The following is an 18,937-nucleotide window of genomic DNA, read 5'->3' as shown; positions in this document are numbered from 1 at the left end:
TCAGTACCATCGGTACATCTGGCTTTCGGCGTAGCGTCGGTTGAGATCGCTTTTGCGTTGTACATCTCCGCCCACTCCGTTTAGGAGCTCCCTCATCTGCCAGTTACCGTAGACGGAGGGCTCGTGGGGGTGGTCATCGGCGGTGTTCAGGGCCTGCTGCTGCCACCACTTAAGCTGGGGCTGGGGATAGGGCGCCCGGGCGGGGAGGACGGACACCACCGGCGGATGATGACGTGGCCACAGCCCCAACTTGCTAAGCCTCTTCTGCTCGTCGATGTTTGTGTCGTGCATGTCGTACATCCGTAGCACCTGTGCTGGCTTCTCGGAGTCCTCCGGATGACTGCTTCTCATGGCCAGCGGATGGAATGGATCGTCCCCATAGAGCTCGCGATAGCGTTCGCTCTTCACCAGGGTGATGATTTGGAACATGGCCACGCAGGTGCAGGCATTGTAGCCCACGAATACTGAGAGGAGACAACCATTAGACTTGTTTAGACAATTGAATCAAAAATGTAGACTATCAAACTGCGGGAACATAAGAATCAGTCGCTCAAGACTGAATCCAAATTGACTGCAAATAAATAAGATCATTTTTTCGAATGCACTAGCTTGTCAAGTCGTTCTTTTGGTGGTGGCATTCATACTCAATGATATACTCATTCCATTTATTACTTATTCTATATTTTTTAAACGTAATTTTCTTTAACTACACAGTATGTCAAAGAAGTGTTCGCATGAAGCGAATGGAGGAATTCAAAAACTCATACAGATTCACACATACAAAGTCATAGTGAGTACAAATTTCACTCAATTCGAGATCATTCAGTTGTGAAACCGTGCAGGTGAGGGTCATTCTAATGGGCGCCAGAGCTAAATAGCAACATGCTGTACATACAGAGCTGAAATTCCTATTTATTCCTTATTTAGTTTAGAAATCGCTTAACAACTTAGAGTGTATGTAAAAACTTTAAATACTCTGCAACCCTAAATAATACTTCATTTTGTAATGTACAAATTTGAAATTAGGAATCTGATTTTCTCTTAAAATTAATTCTAAATCTATAAGGAAATTGTTTATTTCAGTGCTTGCACTTGTACTTTGAGGCAGTGTACTTAATAGAGGAGGAATCAGAGGGAATGCTAGAAACTGTGGATACTTACGTATGTAAAAACATCCCATAAGAGTCAGAATTATAAGTAGGCCCAAGTTGATTTGCTTCTTGAGCATGATCATCAGAACGATGTGAAGGAACGTAATGTTTATGAAGTAGAAAAACTCAAAGACGCCCAAGGGAACCACAAACCATTTCCGTAACTATACGCGGAATAAAAAAGGAGGCTGTAAAGATGGTTAAGTTCTAGCTAAGACATACCTTCACGGCACCCCAAATACTTAGGATGGCAGCTCCTATGTGAGCAAAAGACATGATCTGAACCACCGCAGAGAAGCTCTCGGGAGCTGAAAATTTGAAATATTAAATGGCATTCTCGGGTTAAACAGATCTGGTCATGGCACCCACAGTCCTCACTCCAAGTGATGTACTTCCTAACCCACTTCCTGTCCTTGTACTCCTCATCGTGCTCAAACAAATCGACTAATGGATCTAGGACCTTTACGCCCACGATGAACAGAGTTAGACTCTGGGATAGGCTCCGGATCTGAAAGCGGAAAGGGAGCTCTTCACTTGCCAAAAAGTAAACTTATAGTCGCTTACAATAGTCAGAACAGAGACGATAATAACTCCTAGTCGCACCGAGCAATAACACATATAGGATTCCATTAATATCATATTGAATTTGGTATTACTGGTAATGTCGGTCCGTAAATCAGAACTGAGCACTGCGTACTCCGGCCGTGTGTCATGAAATTTGGTGATTCAGCCACGGACGAACAACGAAACGGGAGCAATTACCGCCCGGCAAATGACAAAGCCATGTTCAAGATGCCAATCTGCATGCCGAACGGTAATGGAGGCCAAAACCAAAGCGTCAATTTCAGGTTTGAATGGCCAACATCTATCATTCGCTGAACAGATCTCAAAGAGCAAGCACACAATGCCGGCTTTTCCAGGAGCCTATGGCCTGATAGTCCTGCTCGACCTGCTCGACCTGCTCGACCGTCCTGCAACAACATGGTCCTAATGGAGAGCTACTTCTTCTGCGCCTCGGTGCGACTGGGAGTCCTGCTCATTTCGGCCATTGCCGCAGTGAGTTTCAACCAAAATCTTGTCCCGTTTGCAGTTTATTTTTACTCCTTCTACGTGGGTTTAGCTGAAAAAGCACTGTCATCATGTGGATGATATTCACCGATGGAACATCTTTCCTCTTCTCGCTGGGTAACATACTGGAGAATCATTACAGGACCAGCACAATCATTAGGGAGTCCGTTGACTGGGTTGAGCAATGTGAGTGGAATGTATCTTGGCAAGACCGAATTATCTTTTTACCTAGCTGCATGTTTGAAATGAATTTGACTTTATAGTACTTTAGCACGTAAGTAAGCCTAATAAATGGGAACTTCCCCGATTGAGAAATGGAAAGCAACTTAAACCATTTACAGGACCCCAACCAAGTTCTATTCATTTTCAATGATGCGCTACTCTAAAATAAATCCATCGACTGCACAAACTTGGAATAGATTACTGAATAATTGTCAAATAACTTGTTGCCAAATCAATAAGGGCAACATCCTTAGTTTATCATTTGCTTATTTAACTAATAATTACGTCTACTATTGAAAAATAAATAACTCAGCCATAAAGTATAGCAATTTCTCATATCACGAGTAGACCTTAACGTATATTTTATTCATTTTTTCTTACAGATCCTAAAGAGCTGATGATGTTCTTCCAACTCTATAGCTTTTGTCATATTATAACTTGTATTCTGGCGGCCTATGGAGCCTACAAGGTGAACAGTTTTCCTTATTGGTAGATCTTACATCCTAGTTCGACCAGCACATTCTATTAGTAGGTGACGTTGCCACAGGCAATTCTCGAATCAATGATATTACCAGGCGTAGAGTAGGGGTTTATGGGTCGGATGAACCTATTGATGTCCAACCTAACTATTTATTCAATTTTTGATCGCAGCTCAAGAAGTACCACGTGATACCCTTGGCTGTCTTCGAGTTCTTTTACACAGTGCAAGTCGTTGTCTTCACAATTATCGCCCTTCGGATCGCCAGACATAACGTCCCTCTGGCCACTCTAATTCTGCTAACCCTTGGCCTGACCTTTTACGCAAGTAGGAAGCTGAATGGCAAGTGCTAGTGCTGGGACTAAGATTGGGTTTCCTTTCAGTGCTCGTGGCCTACGATACGCTGCTCTTGATTGCCTTCGTGCAGGTTATGTTCCTGGTGCGGACTGAGCAGTACCAACGCCTTTACGGTGCCGATCCCCTCGTCCCCCTTGCGAACGGAAAGGCTTACAGCCGAAGTGCATCGGGGAATCCCACCTCAAAGCAACCAATAATTATCTACGTGATGCCCAAGCCAGGACAAAAGTTGTGGGACATGCCGCAAATAAAATGGTGGCAGTACCAAGTTACTGGTAATCGGGTGCTACAAAACACTCCTGGCGAAGTCCCTTCTGGTTATTTCCACCGAAAGGAGCTCTTATCAAACGTCTTGCTACGCAATGCCATCAATGAGGACTATGTGCAAAGAGCGGTCTAGACAAATCTTTGGCAATCCGTCATCCGCATCCCGAATGGTGGAAGGTTAAACTTCATTCTTAGACAATGGATCCCATCGTCAGCTCCTATCAATCTTACGTCGCTTATAATATATTTTCTAGTCTAAGCAATACCATTATAAATATATATCGAGCTCCTTTTGGTTTGCTCAAGAATGATAATCCAATTGATGTATAAATATTTTTGAATGGCTTGAGTTTTCTTGAGATCCTTACGAATGTTTAACCCAAAGGGTAACTCGAAAGAAGAAATGCTCTGACGTACAGTGTGAACCGTAATCATATGCCCAAACAAATATATATTTACTGTATTATTTCATCTCTTAAAATCAAATAAAAAGTTCGTCCTCGGGGTGGTACTTATTTGCCTAAAGTGCTTTATCATTATCCTCGATACTCGATCGAGTATCTTACAAACTTTACGCAGGTAATTACATTCTTATATATAATTATATACAACATATGCAACATGAAAATAGCAAAGAAAATGTCACGTTTTGCAGGCGGAGTTTTGTCCGAACAGCACTCGATACTCGGGCTCGACTGTGTCCTTGATAAACTTCGTCATTTCCTTCGCATATTGGAGCCGAATAGAGTCACTTTTGCTGGGTTCCTTTATACCAGGACTGTGGACCAAGAATGCCGGATCTAGGACGTGGTATTCGTAGCCCAACAGGCACATGGCAAAGTTCTGAAATAAAAGGAAAGTTGCTGTGAAGGTCTTTGAGCATTGGAAATATCTTGAACATTCTATTATATTTTAAATAACAAACGCATGTCAACGGAAAGGGTTTAACTTCGAGAAGACGAGACCGAAAAGACTATCAAAACTTTGAAGAATGAATTGAATTTCTCACCTGAATGCGCTTGTTGGACTGACCCTCCCAGGTAACTCGCTCGTCGAACAGTGGCTCCGTGTTGTCGCTTACGTAGAAGGGTTCCCAAGCTCGGAACTTCTTCTTCCGCTGGGTCTGACTGAACACGTGCAGCTGGTCCTTTGCGCTGGAAGTCCGGTTGAGCCACTCTTCTTGGCCTGGGATCATGTGGCAGGTGCGGCAGAGATTTAGATGGAACACCTGTGCCTGCTGGTTTCGGTAGAGGGACAGCAACTCGGCCTTGTCGTCGGGTACTTTAACTCCAGACTCGACCTCAAAGACGGCCAGGGGATACACCCTTCTAGGCTGATTGGGGTCCAAGGCCAGGACACTGTGGTTTCTGGCCACCATGTTCCAGGAATTGATCCACAAAACCCAAACTGGGGTACAGCTCGATGTCGCAGGCGAAGATGAAGTGGGTGTTGGCCGCCTGCCGGGCTATATTCCTGCCCACGTTAATGGGATAGGTGAGGTTCGCCTTTACCTTGAAGCTTTCTTTGCGAGGTATCTGTGTGTAGGGTGGCGAAACCTGAGATCCATTTGCCATGGTGCAGAAGTGCTGAAAGCCCAGCACCTCTGCCTCGTCAAATGGCACGTAGCCCGGCATGTTCCTGCTAGGGAAGTACACGTGGAATGTGACCCAGTCCTTGATGACTTCGCTCTCCGGCAAACAGCTCCTTACGTACCGAATCGAATCTAGGGTAGTGTTCAAGTCGTACCCAGGAGTAAAGATGGAAAAGCTTACAGGAGCTCGCCAACTGGCAGTTCATTAAAACATAAGGTTATTAGAGGGTGGGACAACATTCGGAGATTTCTGCAGAAACAAACAAGGCTTGTCATCTTTTCTTGTTTACTTTTCAGTAATCAAAACTTTCTATTTATCATCAGAATCTAAGTACTCATAAATTAATTTAAAGGTTCGATTTTCAGGGAAAAAGAATGTTACCCAAAGTAGGTCACTTTATATTGCTTTCAAAGAAGTAGTTAGAATGTTAAACAGCTTTTAGTACCCCAAATGGAAAGACTACTTCAGCCTATTAGGATTCGATAAGATTGATTGTTCTGTATAAATAACTTTTTATCTTGAAAACCCAAAATTTTAAGACATTTCCATTGCTTACACACAGCTGCGGCCAAAGTAAAAGGACCTGCGGTAAGGTAATATGGCTTCGAAGGAAAACTAAGTAAAAGGCTTTCTAAACATTACAATAACGTCAACAAATACAAAAAACAAAACATCTAAAGTACTTCAGTAGCTCACAATGTTTAGTACTATTATCTTGACCGCGCTGTGCCTCGATAACGAACTTTTATTTGTGGCCACTCACCGTGAAGCCACCATTTCGAGATTGTCGAAGAACGAGTAGTCTCCATTGGTGGTGAACGTCACAGACTCGGCGCAGCCCACGGTCCGACTCTTTCGGCCAACCACAAGGTTCTGGAGCAGCCAGTACTCCCCGTGCTGGAGTCTCTGGAAGCGGAGCAATCGGTTCCGACACTTTACCAACTGCTGCAGTTCCTTAGTGCGGGGGGATTCCTCTCGTTGCACGACAGACGGTTCAACGTACTCCAGATAGTCTCCGGGAAAGCCTGGTGGATACGAGTTGCTAGTCTGTGAAAATCCTAGACATTTGAGCTTACCGATTTCGGCAATCTTCTGCGCCTGCTGTAAGTTCCTCCAAATGAGCAGGAGCGCCACCCCGAGAAGTATGAGGAGAGACCCCATACGTACACATCGTCTAAAGCCACAGCTTAAGGTCGCCATTCTGGATTCGGAAACTTTGGCCTGCTAATTCTTAGTTTTCCAAGTCCACTGTGCTTTTGGTTTGGAACTACAAGAAAACCAGGAGCTGGAGAGTGTCGTGCATTCCTTGATGAGGTTACGTGCTGAACTCCATTCTGAAAACGAAAGCAGAAGCATTTGCTAGTTACGGTAGACACACACTAGACAGTCTAGCCTGTCCGTTGTGCAATCCCTAATTATAATTACGCTCATCCGATAAGATCCCAACAAAGTGGTGCCGAGGCAGGGGATCCGCCGATGGTTTATAATGTTCTGATAATAAAGACTACCTCCTTTCACAAAGGCTAGCTCAATATAATGTATATTCGTTGATAAAAACCGACACTTTTATGGATTGATAGAAATTCCCTTTCACATAATCACAGTTCAGTGATTGGTCAACAACTTGCTTGGTAGCACATACATATGTGAGCATAGATGGCTAACATGTTATAGTTGTATATGAAGAATATAATTATTTTTTATAATTTTTTATTTAGTCATCCCACCTTATTACAGAAAACCTAAGTCTCACGGTTACACGCTGATACCTTGCACACCTTAACGCTAAGAAAGTACCCCTCTAGGCTGAATCATGGAGACTTATAACAACACAAAGAACATACAGAAAATACTTAAAAAAGAATTCGTAACAATGTGGCAAAATACACCACTTTCATTAACAGAATATAACACCACATAACAGTATCAGTTGAAAGAATATGGCAAACTTCCTTCTACTAAGATGCAACAACCAAGAAGCACCTCAATGCGATCAGTTTTGTGACACAATCAAATCCACACGCCACATTCTATTTGAGTATACTCTGCTTGAAAAGAGAGAAAAATGATTCTCCAATAACATCCTTCCCGCTTGATATTCCCAAAGGCAAATAAAATTTACCACCCTGAAATTTCAGAACATTAAGAAACGTTAATAGCCTAAAGCCTAGTATATGTAGGTAAACTAGAGGCTGGCGGAGACTTGTAATTTGTAAGATTGACTCAAATTATACTTAAATTAAACAGTAACTAAACTACAATCAAACTTTAACTATGAAGTTACCAATGCGATGCGCTCATAGATCGATATCTAGTACAATGCACTTAAATTATCGCGACAGTACTAGGAAGCCAACATGAAGTGGAGTGCGGCGACTATCACATACCCGTTATCAATAAGTTAACAAATTTCAAATAAATTTGTTAACAGTAGATGACGACATAACCGTAGATTTCTATCTATTATTGTGGCCGATTTTTTAGAGTTATAGTTCATCTTTTTCAAGAAATATTGGTAAAATTATATAATTAATAATTTTAAAATCCACAACGCACTAAGTGATAGGTTCCCGAACTATTTGAAATCTACGAAATGTTGAGATATTTATATTATACTTCTTTTGTTACACACTTTTTAACAAATGCCTTTGCATTTCTCCATTGGCCACTAGTTTATTAGACTTTTAGACCAGCAAAAAAAGATTTGTTTCACAGTTCGAGATAATTTGTTTCATGAGCCCTGAGGCAACTTTTCATAGGCACATCACACTCAAAGTTAAGAGTTTATCAGTAAAACTATTGGAAAACCCGTCAACGGGAAACACCGATCGATGGCAAAAGATCGAAAGAGACTAAAGTTGCAGGCCAAGCCATATAGCAAAAGGCAGCAAGAAACGAATATAGTAAATGCGATATGCTTATCCGAGCAGTTATCAGGTGGGGAATTCCAGATCGTCATTTCAGATTTCCTATCCTGTTCGAATCGTTATCGTATCAGTTCACTCGCCCAATCTTTTGATAACCCCAATCTGATATTAGTGGGCTAACTGCTTTTACAGCAGTCTGATATCTGACTTAATCAGTCGCTATTCCCTAATCACTGTAATTAGCGACATAACTTGATAGCCTTAAAGTAGTTCTGTATAAGCACTTTTAACCACACTCTTCGATTTTAAGTTGAGACAGTCATTTTAGAATGCTTTGGTACTCACAAGTAACAGTTTGAGAACCTTTCTGCCCTATAAAGAATTTACATATATATTTTTGATCCGGATCAGTAACTCGGTCGATTTACCCATATCATTCCGACCGTCTATGAGATCTCTGGAACTATACGAGGTAAGCTCCACTCTGTTAACCAGATGCAAAGTAAAAATTCTAACGTCAAGAAAAAGCCATCTGTAATATTTATAGAAATATAAGCAGCCATAATGTCACTAAAATGTAAGCCTTTTTACGTAAGGGTCTTAATAAGTTGTTTAGGTGTTGAAAAAAATGAGCATTTGAAGTAAAATAAATAATCAACATTAATTAAATTATTAAAAAATAATTTAAACATAGTAAGTTTAAAAATCCAAATCCTTTCCGTTTTATTAACCGCGCTGCATTCCTTTAAGGCTTCCAAATGCGCGATTTATTTATATTTAAGGATAAAGATTCCACATTTGAAAAACCGTAATTTTGCCGCTCTCCTCGTAATCGATAACTTGTATCGACTGTATCTACACACAGACTCGTAAACGGTTATACAACGACATTAAATATCAGATTAATTTAAATTTAAATTTAATTAAGTATAGAAGCCAACCTTTTAGAATAAACATAAGTTTATTATGATTCGTGTATATATTTTTTCACCAGAGTTTTAAAAACTGATTTGTTATACTGATTGTTATACACTGGTATTTATTATCAGGTTGTGTGGCTTTTTCAGTGTTCTCTACACGGTCACACTATCCGTAAACAAAACAAAAACTTATTCATGATCATTAACAAATAAGTAATAAAGAGTGCCGATGTGAGTTCTATTATCATTAACTGAATTATAATTGCGCAATTGAAGATGTCCGACAACGAGTACGAACGCTTTGAAGTAACGGATTACGATCTCGACAATGAGTTCAACATTAACCGGCCCCGTGGGCGCCAGAGCCGGCACCAGCAGATCTACGGTGAGCAGTGAAGTTCTAGCTTCTTGTCCGAGTTTCTTAAGTAATTAACTACTGCAGGTATATGGGCGGACGACAGCGAGGAGAGCGGTGGCGAGGGCGGCAGCACCCGGAGGGGGCGGTCTGCCCGGAAGCCCAAAGACTACACCATGCCCGTCAATTTTGTGGCTGGCGGTATTCAACAGGCCGGAAAAAAGAAAAAGAAGACCCTTAAGACAGGAGGCGAGGAAGGTCCGCAGAATGAGGGTGCAGACGAGGGGCAGGGGGAGCAGAGCGACGACTCTGCTACAAGTGGACGGGCGGCCTTCGGCCGGAGCGACCCGGACAGCTCTAATAGCTCTGCGGAGGAGGAAAGGCCCTCAATGGGCCGAAAACAGGCAAACACCAACTTTCAGCACCGCTCGCACATCTCCAGTGAACGGAACGTGGGCGCTTGGGAACAGCATACGCGCGGCATCGGAGCTAAGCTACTTCTCCAGATGGGCTATGAACCGGGCAAGGGGTTGGGCAAAGACCTGCAAGGCATCTCGCAACCAGTTCAGGCCCATGTGCGCAAGGGCAGAGGCGCCATCGGTGCTTACGGACCTGAAACTGCAGCCAGCATCGGCGGAAAGGCTACCAAAAGCATCAATGTGGATGAGGATGTGCGTGAGGCAAAGGAATTCAAAGAACAGATGAACAAGTGGCGCAAGGGTGCAGCTGCAGGAGCCGATTCTGTGGAGAGGCATGGAAAGCGCTACTACTACAAGTCCGTGGAGGAGGTGATCGCCAAGGGTCATACGTCGAGTCACCTGCTATCTGAAAAGCTGAGCAAAAAACTAGGCAATGTCCCCGTGATCGACATGACGGGCCCTGAAAAGCGTGTTCTGAGTGGCTATCATGCCCTAGGTCAGGCGAAAATTACGCCGGAGGAAACTCTCTACGATACAGAATCTGCCGAAAAGGGACCGGCTCCCGTCTGCGTGTTCGCCATGCCTGAACTAACCCACAACCTCCAGCTCTTAGTGAGCCAGTGCGAGCAACAAATCATCGCCATCGACAACCAGGAGCGTGAGTGCTCCAGCCAGCAGGCAGCGCTTGAAAGCGAGCACCGCAAGCTGGAGGAGATCGTGCAACTTGAACGGAACCACATTCGCACACTGGAGGAATCTCTGGACCGAGTCGAGCGTCTAAGCGAGAATCCGGACTTGAGCTTAAACCAGGCGGAACGACTCTTTCGGGAGCTTCTAGAGGACTACGCTGCCGAGTTCCAGGAGTTTGGTCTGGCCGACCTTGCAGCGGGCGTGATTGCCCCACTTATGAAGAGGGAGCTAGTCCAGTGGAAGCCACTAGAAAGGCCAACGGAGCCATTGCCGCTGGTCAAGATTTGGCGTGCCATGCTGCAGCAAGGGGAGCCGGCGGAACAGCAGCCTCGCAACGTCTTTGATCCGTACTCCTCGCTCATCTGGGCAGGGGTGATGCCGTCGTTTCGTGCAAGCGCCGCAGCCTGGCAGCCCAAGGAGCATTCGCCAATGGCTGCACTTCTCGACAGCTGGGCTCCCGTGCTACCCAGTTGGGTTCTGGACTCGGTGCTAGAGCAGTTGGTGCTGCCCCGGTTGGTGGCCGGTGTTCAGGAGTGGGATCCCCTCACCGACACCGTTCCCATAGACAGCTGGGTGCTACCATGGCACCCCATACTAGGGAGTAAACTCGAGGAGGCCGTCTACCCGCAGATCCGCCACAAACTAGGATTGGCGCTGCGAGCCTGGTCGCCGCAGGATAGATCAGCCAGGGCCATGCTTACGCCCTGGCAGCAAGCATTCCCTGAGGAAGAGATGCAAGAGTTCTTACAGCGGCACATCGTGCCGAAACTTCAGGCGACATTGAGTGAATTCGTTATAAACCCACTACATCAGGATCTAGAGCTGTGGCACCAGGTGTGGGAGTGGCACGAGCTCATCGAAGCAATGTACATGGCGCAGCTTCTTGACAGGCACTTCTTCCCGCGCTGGATGCAGGTGCTCGTAGTCTGGTTGAATCAGTCTCCCGACTACACAGAGATATCGCGGTGGTACACTGGGTGGAAGAGCATGTTGAGTGAAGCTGTTTTGCGAGAGCCAAGCGTCAAGGAGCATTTGCGTCGGGCTCTGGAAATGATGCATAGAGCCAGCGACGCGCTGCTCCAGCCCACAGTAGCACCTACACCCCCGCCGCCGGTTCCTCCTGCTCCTGTAATGATGATGGATCTGATTCATACGCCCGTACAGCTGGAGTTCAAAGAACTTGTGGCGCAGCAATGCGCCGACTTGGGCATCATCTTCGCTCCTCTTCCTGGGAGACGGGAGATGGGCAAACAGGTGACTAAGATGTGCTCATTGAGAAGAAAATATATTTATTTGCTGATCAATTTTCCTTGATTTTCAGATCTATCGCGTAGGAAAGCTCTTTTGCTACATCGATCGACACGTCTGCATGATCAGCGATGGAAGCTTTAGCAACTGGCAGCCGGTGGCATTGAATCATCTGCTGGAACGCTCTCAAACTGGAATACTCTGAATAAAGAAATGGGAAAATTAATTTGTAAATAATGTGTTAAAGTGCGTCTTGATTAAAACCATTAGAAAGTTCTTTTAAATTTACCGAAGAATGCTCGATAAGCATGCAAAATTATTAAAAATTTCGAATGGATTCTGTACTCCGACGTTTTACCTTATGAGGACACTAAGATCTTATTTATTTCACATGATTCATTGCTTGCTGACAGATAGATAGCCCTTAAGAAGGTCCTATTGTTCTTCTGCATTTGCTAGATAAAGTTTTTTTATAACTGTCCTAATAGTTTACAATTAGATCTGATAAAAAAAACATAACTTTGAATGCATTTAGATAGATTTTTAATCGAATTTACTTGCGTTAGAATTCCTCATTCTATGTTTCCAGTTAATGAAATTTAAAAACGGCTTGAGTCTGAATCCCACTTGGGTTTTAGCACTAGATAATATGGTTCGAGTATAGGGTGTACTGTTCATTTGCTTTCGGTATTTATTATTTAGTTCGTATTTTTTAAATAATTCCCACATAAAGTTCATTTAAATTAGTTATCAAGTTAATCAAATACTTAATTTATATTTCTAACTAATTAAGATCTTAAACTATTATCGGAACTCTTCGTTACAAAACTGTGACTACAGCGCAACAAAAAGAAATATCGAACAGTTATCGACTACTGGTCCAGCTCTAGCAAACTGCGGCCAGCTGACTGCAAACGTCGGGGAAAACGGGAAAAACGGGAAATAGGAAACTGGCTGGGATCGAGTTCAGTTCGTCTGGCGCACGGCGGACGAAAAACAAATACTTAGCCAAATGGCAGGCGTAAACTGAAACTCACACAGTGCAGTATAAAACCGCAATAAAATAAATTAAAACATTTAATTTCGCGATAACAGCATTACGAACTCAAACCGCGTGTCTTTTGTTTCGCTTCTCCCGCTCTTTCCGTTGCTCTCCTCCCACACTATCCGCGAATGCAGTAGTGCGTGCGTGTTCTCCGATTCCAATGCATGCCGCAAGCAGTGCAATTAAAGCGCAACTAAAACAAAAGTGAGGCCACCACGTGCGTCTTTAAGTTCAGTTGTTGTAGCCGCTTGCCTTCGTTTTGTTTTGCTGGCATCTCGCTCTAACGGCACCTCCCCGAACTTGCCGTCGTTCCGCGATCGAGGAACCGGCAATTAAATTAACGTTGGATTAAGACTCATTATCGAAGGGTCACCCACTCAAGGACATCAAAATGGTGCAGGTCAGTAAAACTCCAATTTGCCACAAGGTCCTAAACATTACCTAATTACCTAAACAGCTTCAACCTATAAGACTTATAAACACGTGTCTCCAAGGTCTTGAAAATAGATATTCTCAAATGTCTTACAATCTGTATGCTTTATATGCTCATTTAATAACTGGGTATTAAAGAGAGTACAGCCTATGTACATATATGTGCAGGGTAATTTATTCAAAGAGATTCATTTGGCATTTTACTTAACGACATTTGCCTGTTTGGCAAATATTTTAAATTTATTAACTGTAAAGAACTAAACATTTCACTCAACTCAACATTATTAAAAACTCGAATCTTGAAATAAATATAGTATATTTAGTTAATTCCACTTAATCTAAATCCACCAAATCTAAATCCATATCAAACCACGTCTGGTTTTTCGAAGAAAAAACTTTTCAGGCTATTTAGTTTTTGATATTCCACCCTGTCACTGACCTTTTGACGTCATCGTGCACAACCCCCATTGTCCCAGAACGGGACACCAGTACTGAGAATGCACTTTTTAGCGACCCTCTGGAGTCAATTCGCGCCTCACCACCCAGTACAAACCACCCAAAAATCCAGCACAACCCCACTTCACCCCCGGCTGCACTTTCTCTAGCGCAAACCAACCACCAAAATCCGAAGGTTTCAAAAAAAAGTAGTATAGAAAACAGGAAAGATTCGAGAGTTATAGGGAAATGTGTCCATTAGAAATGGTGGCCCGATGGTTGTTTCGAAAACGACAGACGGACTGGACCTCCTGTACGGGTCGCCCAATAACATAATGCACGAAAAGCGGCGCATTTAGTCAATTTTCCACCCATCCGGGCAACAGATCTAAAAATGAAACATAAACGAGATCGATTGCTATTTGCTGACACCCTTTAATTGCCGTAGCAAAACTTTTTATCCTTTACTTAGTTAGTTGCCTAAATTTAATTCTGATTAAAGTTGGAATTAAAATATAAGCTCTAATAGAGTACCCCCTCTAAGCGGAGGAGAGAACTACACAATATAAACAGAAAGACGACCATTACGCTGGCAGGTCCCAGACTCTCTTCTAGATACCCTGTAATCAGGCCTATGTGAGAGACGGCAAGTCCTGGTTAGTCACCTGCCGCCATTTCCCCGCGCCAAATGAGTGAAGTTCCACTTATCGATTTGAAATGCGTTTTGCGCCTGCCCCGGCCAACTGTCCACCCTCGTCCTCCGCCCACTCATCGTCCCCCTCCTCCGCCACTCCCCTGCAGCACCACCTCAACCGCCTCCCTCCACATGGTCGTCAAAGCGCTTTTTACCCATTTGCATTTGCCGATGCCCGAGCCGAGGAGTAGGTCCTTGGTTCTTGAATGGGGTGGGATGTGGATAGTGGGCGACTCCTGCGTTTTGCAATGCGTTCAATAGCCAAAGCGAACGAACATTTCTGACGTTTGACCAAACTTTGTTGTTGGTCCAGTTGCTGCAGCTGCATCAGCAGCCTCTCCGGTCCTGTGGCTAATGGTAAACTGGTGGGGAGGAGGTAATAGGCACATTTGTGCCCCAACCGACCCTACCCTTCCCCCGTTCCACATGCATTCCAGTCTCTTATTTTGTAACTCCGTGCGCCAACGAATGTCAAAAGCACAAAAATTTCAACGAGGATAACAGACACGGACGCATGCTAATCAGGACAATTAAGTTAAAAGCAGTATGGATGCATCTGCTCGGATGGCCGGTGTGGGGGTTTAAGCTTAAGTTCAGCGAATGATTCAAATGGGAATTACTATTTTGATAGGTTCCCTGCTAGGAAATGGGGAAATATGAGATTCGTCTTATTTGACCTACTACAAATTATGTAGTATACTCGAGAGGACAGTTTTCTGGATTTCATTAAAGCCACCCATTACATTTTCGTTCTCCATGCACCATTTGACTAAACGTATTCCATGTGGTTATGCTCAAGAGGTCCCTTTACAATGACAAGAATTTTTAGACCCAAATATATTAATTGACTTTGACTCCCTCACATAGTTGCTAACCCGCTGATTGTTTTCTGTGGCGGTTAATATTGTTTTATTTTAATGATAAGCCTTTGCTAGAAATATATAGAGCGCGCAACATTTCATTCGCGTTTTTTAAATAACCTCAGAAACATAAATCTAATCTAAGTATTAGACTCTAATAATTAGATTAGGTATCCTTAGTTAAAAAGGTTCTCAATCCAAAATGTATCTTAGAAAATTATTAAGCAAGAATATTTACAAAACCAACGAAGATAAAACAAATCATATAAATGTAGACAATAATATTCTTCTCTTTAAGTGCTGTTAATTGAAGAGTCTTCTTGTAGGTTTGCCCGGTCAGTTCACTTAAAAGCAGAGAATTCTTTTGAAGCTTGTTACCAGCCTCTGTTCACACATTTTCCTGCTGCGACTAGGACACTATGTCTGCCAATCCCAACCACCACCTCCTCTGCAAAAGCAACTTATCCTTGCAAATGGGAAATTCTAGTTTGGCCTCCCTTCGTTTTCGATTCGATTGCTTCGGTTCCAAGTTTTCCCCTTTGACCCGCTCCGTGACAGATCCCCTTCCCTCGTGCTGAAGTCGACCCCAACTGTTTAAGTTCTTCTTTATCGCTTGATCATGGAGTTGGACCACTGCAAATGTGGTCTCCGAACTTCAATTATTATGCGGCCGTCGAAGGCGCCTGTTCAGGCAGTTCCAGGGTCGACGGTACTCATAATCAAAGGCGTTCCCATCATTTTCGCCCCGTCGTTCTCTTCCCTCCTGTCGAATATACATGCTCACATTTCTTTCAGATGAAAGGAGATCGTGACTATCAGCATTATGTGCCCTCATAGTCACGATAGGTGCCCTCATAGGCAGATACTTTTGCGAAATAAGACGAAAAGCCCTCAGAACGCGCTGCGTTTCAAATCCCGCCTGTGTCTGTGGGGCCATGAAGCGCAGCTTGTAGGTTTGGTATTGGGAACTCAGCCAGCGCATCAGGCACCAAAGTTCAGGCCAAGTGATCAGCAGAAAAAGACAGCTCCATCCAAAGCTTTTGTATTCGGAGGCAGTGAAGATCAGCCAGTACGAGATGATTCTTAGCAAGCGATGGTGCACGCGGCGGATGAAATAGCGCCGCCACAGAAAGCTATAACGCTGGCAGGTGGACTGTAGTAACCAGGCACCACCCAACAGCGCTAAGGTCATCACAGTAGGCCGTTCCTGGAGCACCTGTTTGAAGTTTCCCTTAAGCGTTACTATTCGAAGAGGTTGACCGCCGCTCGTTGCAAGTAGAGCGACTCCGACCACGGCCACGCCCGCTAGATGGGCCCCTAAGGCCGCAGCCGAGCAGTAGAAGCCCAGCAGAGAATCTGCCAAATGAGGACAACTTAGCCACAAAACGAGACCGAAGGTAAACTGCGCCACACGCTCAGGGTCGCAGCAGATAACTTCAAGCGTGATGGTGAACGAGGAGATGGTGTAAATACCGTAACAGGCGTGGATATGGGCAGCCATCGGAATAATCCGGGTCTCTTCTGCTTGAGATCCCAGCGGTTTTCCTTCGTAGCATTCATTCAGCTGCTGGTGTGCCTGGAAGACTTCCCGCACGGTGCTTCCTTTGTACTGACTGTAATCCTTGTCAGTGGCTATCTGCAAGCTCAGGCGGCGGCTCTGAAAGACATTCAATAAGGTGGGCATTGTGGGTCGCTGACAGAACACCTGCACTTTGTTGTGTATGTACAGCATGTTGAACAGAGTCTCGCCATTCTGGAAATGCGGCTCCCCAGGACGCAGATATGTTGCCAGATGATCGGAGAAATCATTTTCTGGTCTGGCGAGTGAAGATGGCGCATTTGCCAGGACTAGGAACACGGAAGCCTCAAGTGCGGTCCACATGGGAGATACGTGGCCGTGCTTTTGCGTTTCTTGGTAATTTTTGGATAAAGTGCTCGTTAAAATATTGTCTCGCAATACGATTCAATAATACACAGTCTTGCGATTCCAGTATGTCAGTTTGACTTCGTTGCTTCTAGTCGACCGTGAAATCCGTTTTAGATTACGATCCACGGTCTCTGAAAGAAATTCTTTGCTTTAGGGTAATATTACGTTAAGTCGAAATTTTTGCATGCCTTTGGCGGGGTTTTCTAATTGAAAGACCAACAAATGTATTGAAAAATACTTATTTTTCTATTGATAAAAGATTTGACAAGTAAGTTCATTCCAAAACTGATTCGAACTTTAAAATTTTCCTTTCTTTGTTTGTGGACTCAGCATTAATTAGATTGTTAGCTATCGAGTTGAAAATGATAAACGCCCACAAATACACCTTTCTGGTTTCTTTTCTTGTTGTTATTAGCAGTACAAAAATTCTGTATGAGCCTGTTTGGGAAGAATACAAACTGTCGGCAACTTTCGAGATCTTATTATATTTTTTGTATTCCAAAAGAAACCTTCTTTAGGTATGTACCTTTTTATTTCTTTCTTAGATTCTCTTTTATGAAAAACAACTAACTGGGGATGTCAGATCCATTATAAAACCGGTGTGAGATGGAGTTGTACCTATGGAACGATGTAATCGCAGGAGTAAGACGCCCTGAAAGGTCTAAGTTGTATGACTAGAGCCGTCCTTGGTCAAATTTGTTTCAAAACTCCTACGAGATACTGAATTTCCATAGTGTGAAGTAAGCGAAAAAAGGGAAGAATTTGCCTGCGAAATTTGTGTCTCTGGCATTCTAAGCTTTCTTTTCCCATCGACTTTTTTCGGAGCATTCGAATCCTTTGTGCCCCATTTTCCTTCAATTTTTCCTTGCCGTTCCTTTCATACTACGTTCGTTCCATTTCTTTGCATTTTTATGGCGAGTTTTTATATATGGACAAGTTGCGTATGGACTGATGACTGACTTCGGACTACGAGTGCTGACTACTACGAAGGACATGGAGCACAAAAACTCACTACGAGTGTGTACTACCATCGCCCCCTTTTTTCGCCAAAAGTCAGGGGCAACAAAGAAGGAGGGACAAAATAAAACTCGGCGCTTGTTCTATCAAAGTGGAAGTCGCGGCCTGCAAAGGATATAAAAGCAAACAGAACCCCGGAAAAAATGAGGAAAGTCTAAAAAAGCTAGGAAAAGCCGGGAAGGGAAACTGGGAAAAACAGAAATCCCGCACAAAGTGGCAAACGGAAACAACAACAAACATTGAATGTAGGAGCGACTGAGAGGCAAATACATAGATGTATCTATGTGCAGTGCGGGAGGGAACGGGCCAGCATGCTCTTTGCATTATGGCCAAAAATCGAACTGGAATTTCTGCAATTTTTTCAGCCAGCCCCTTGTTGCTTTTGGCCTGCTCTGCTGTGTGGCTATCACTGCGTTCGTTTGGAACGCATCGTTTTTTTTTTGGGGTGGTGGGCTGTGTATTATGGGTGGGGATGGGTGGCTGCCGGTGGCCTCATGCATTTTCTGTGTTTCGTATTGTGCGCAAAATAAATTGGTAAGCAAGCGAGCAGGCCAGAGAGAGATGGGACCGGAGAGCGAGAGGGGGATGTCCTGGTCTGGTCAATGGCGATACATACATGACATCCGGATCGTACATAGTCCCCAGTGCAGTTGTGTGCAGGTCCTCGCCTTCCCCCCGGTTTCCCAACTGCATATCAGTGTGCCTGTGTGTGTGTGCTGGCCTCCTGATGAGAGTGGGCCATCCCATCCATTCGACGTCTCTCTTTCTCGCTCTCTGGTGAATTGGATGTTGTCCCTCAGCTATCCCCTTAACTCCCAATCACCGACCTGTCCCCGTCCCCGTCCTCTCCACGCCCCTTTTTTATATCTGGCCACCGAAATAGGCTGCGTCGC

The 18,937-nt window shown here is 44.0% G+C and overlaps 6 protein-coding genes across 6 annotated transcripts in view; 3 read left to right on the top strand and 3 right to left on the bottom strand.

Annotated features, from left to right (window-relative positions):
- LOC108102487 lies at positions 1 to 1,818 on the bottom strand. The gene is made up of 5 exons (XM_017207499.2): positions 1,716 to 1,818; positions 1,521 to 1,659; positions 1,374 to 1,459; positions 1,162 to 1,315; positions 1 to 464 (listed from the first exon to the last, which is right to left on the bottom strand). Exons 1-5 carry the CDS (start codon positions 1,788 to 1,790, stop codon positions 1 to 3), a joined length of 918 nt encoding a protein of 305 aa, XP_017062988.2. The 5' UTR covers positions 1,791 to 1,818.
- A 314-nt stretch (positions 1,819 to 2,132) lies between these two features.
- Positions 2,133 to 3,676, top strand: LOC108102470. Its single transcript, XM_041817699.1, is given in 5 exon segments — positions 2,133 to 2,233; positions 2,272 to 2,405; positions 2,825 to 2,910; positions 3,093 to 3,246; positions 3,303 to 3,676. Coding segments are annotated over 5 exon segments (849 nt in total).
- Positions 3,677 to 4,183: 507 nt separating this feature from the next.
- LOC108102472 (beta-1,4-glucuronyltransferase 1) lies at positions 4,184 to 7,753 on the bottom strand. Its single transcript, XM_041817702.1, is given in 5 exon segments — positions 4,184 to 4,386; positions 4,553 to 4,921; positions 4,923 to 5,328; positions 5,899 to 6,469; positions 7,523 to 7,753. Coding segments are annotated over 4 exon segments (1,413 nt in total). The 5' UTR covers positions 6,336 to 6,469; positions 7,523 to 7,753; the 3' UTR covers positions 4,184 to 4,185.
- A 1,345-nt stretch (positions 7,754 to 9,098) lies between these two features.
- On the top strand, positions 9,099 to 11,955 carry LOC108102503 (septin-interacting protein 1). Its single transcript, XM_017207526.2, has 3 exons — positions 9,099 to 9,307; positions 9,365 to 11,640; positions 11,708 to 11,955. Exons 1-3 carry the CDS (start codon positions 9,199 to 9,201, stop codon positions 11,837 to 11,839), a joined length of 2,517 nt encoding a protein of 838 aa, XP_017063015.2. The 5' UTR covers positions 9,099 to 9,198; the 3' UTR covers positions 11,840 to 11,955.
- Positions 11,956 to 12,523: 568 nt separating this feature from the next.
- The window catches only part of LOC108102490 (neuroguidin), a 38,957-nt gene continuing 32,543 nt past the window's right edge, over positions 12,524 to 18,937 (top strand). The window contains exon 1 of the mRNA XM_017207504.2: positions 12,524 to 13,079. Coding sequence (XP_017062993.1) covers positions 13,071 to 13,079 — 9 coding nt within the window. The 5' untranslated portion in view covers positions 12,524 to 13,070. The remainder of the gene's footprint in view (positions 13,080 to 18,937) is intronic.
- Positions 15,756 to 16,982, bottom strand: LOC108102466. Its single transcript, XM_017207475.1, has one exon. It carries the CDS (start codon positions 16,980 to 16,982, stop codon positions 15,756 to 15,758), a length of 1,227 nt encoding a protein of 408 aa, XP_017062964.1.

The sequence above is a fragment of the Drosophila eugracilis genome, unplaced genomic scaffold, assembly GCF_018153835.1.
Source record: "Drosophila eugracilis isolate 14026-0451.02 unplaced genomic scaffold, ASM1815383v1 contig_1828, whole genome shotgun sequence".
Lineage (NCBI taxonomy): Eukaryota > Metazoa > Arthropoda > Insecta > Diptera > Drosophilidae > Drosophila > Drosophila eugracilis.
The sequence above is the reverse complement of the archived record's forward strand: the minus strand, read 5'-3'. Positions and strand labels throughout refer to the sequence as shown.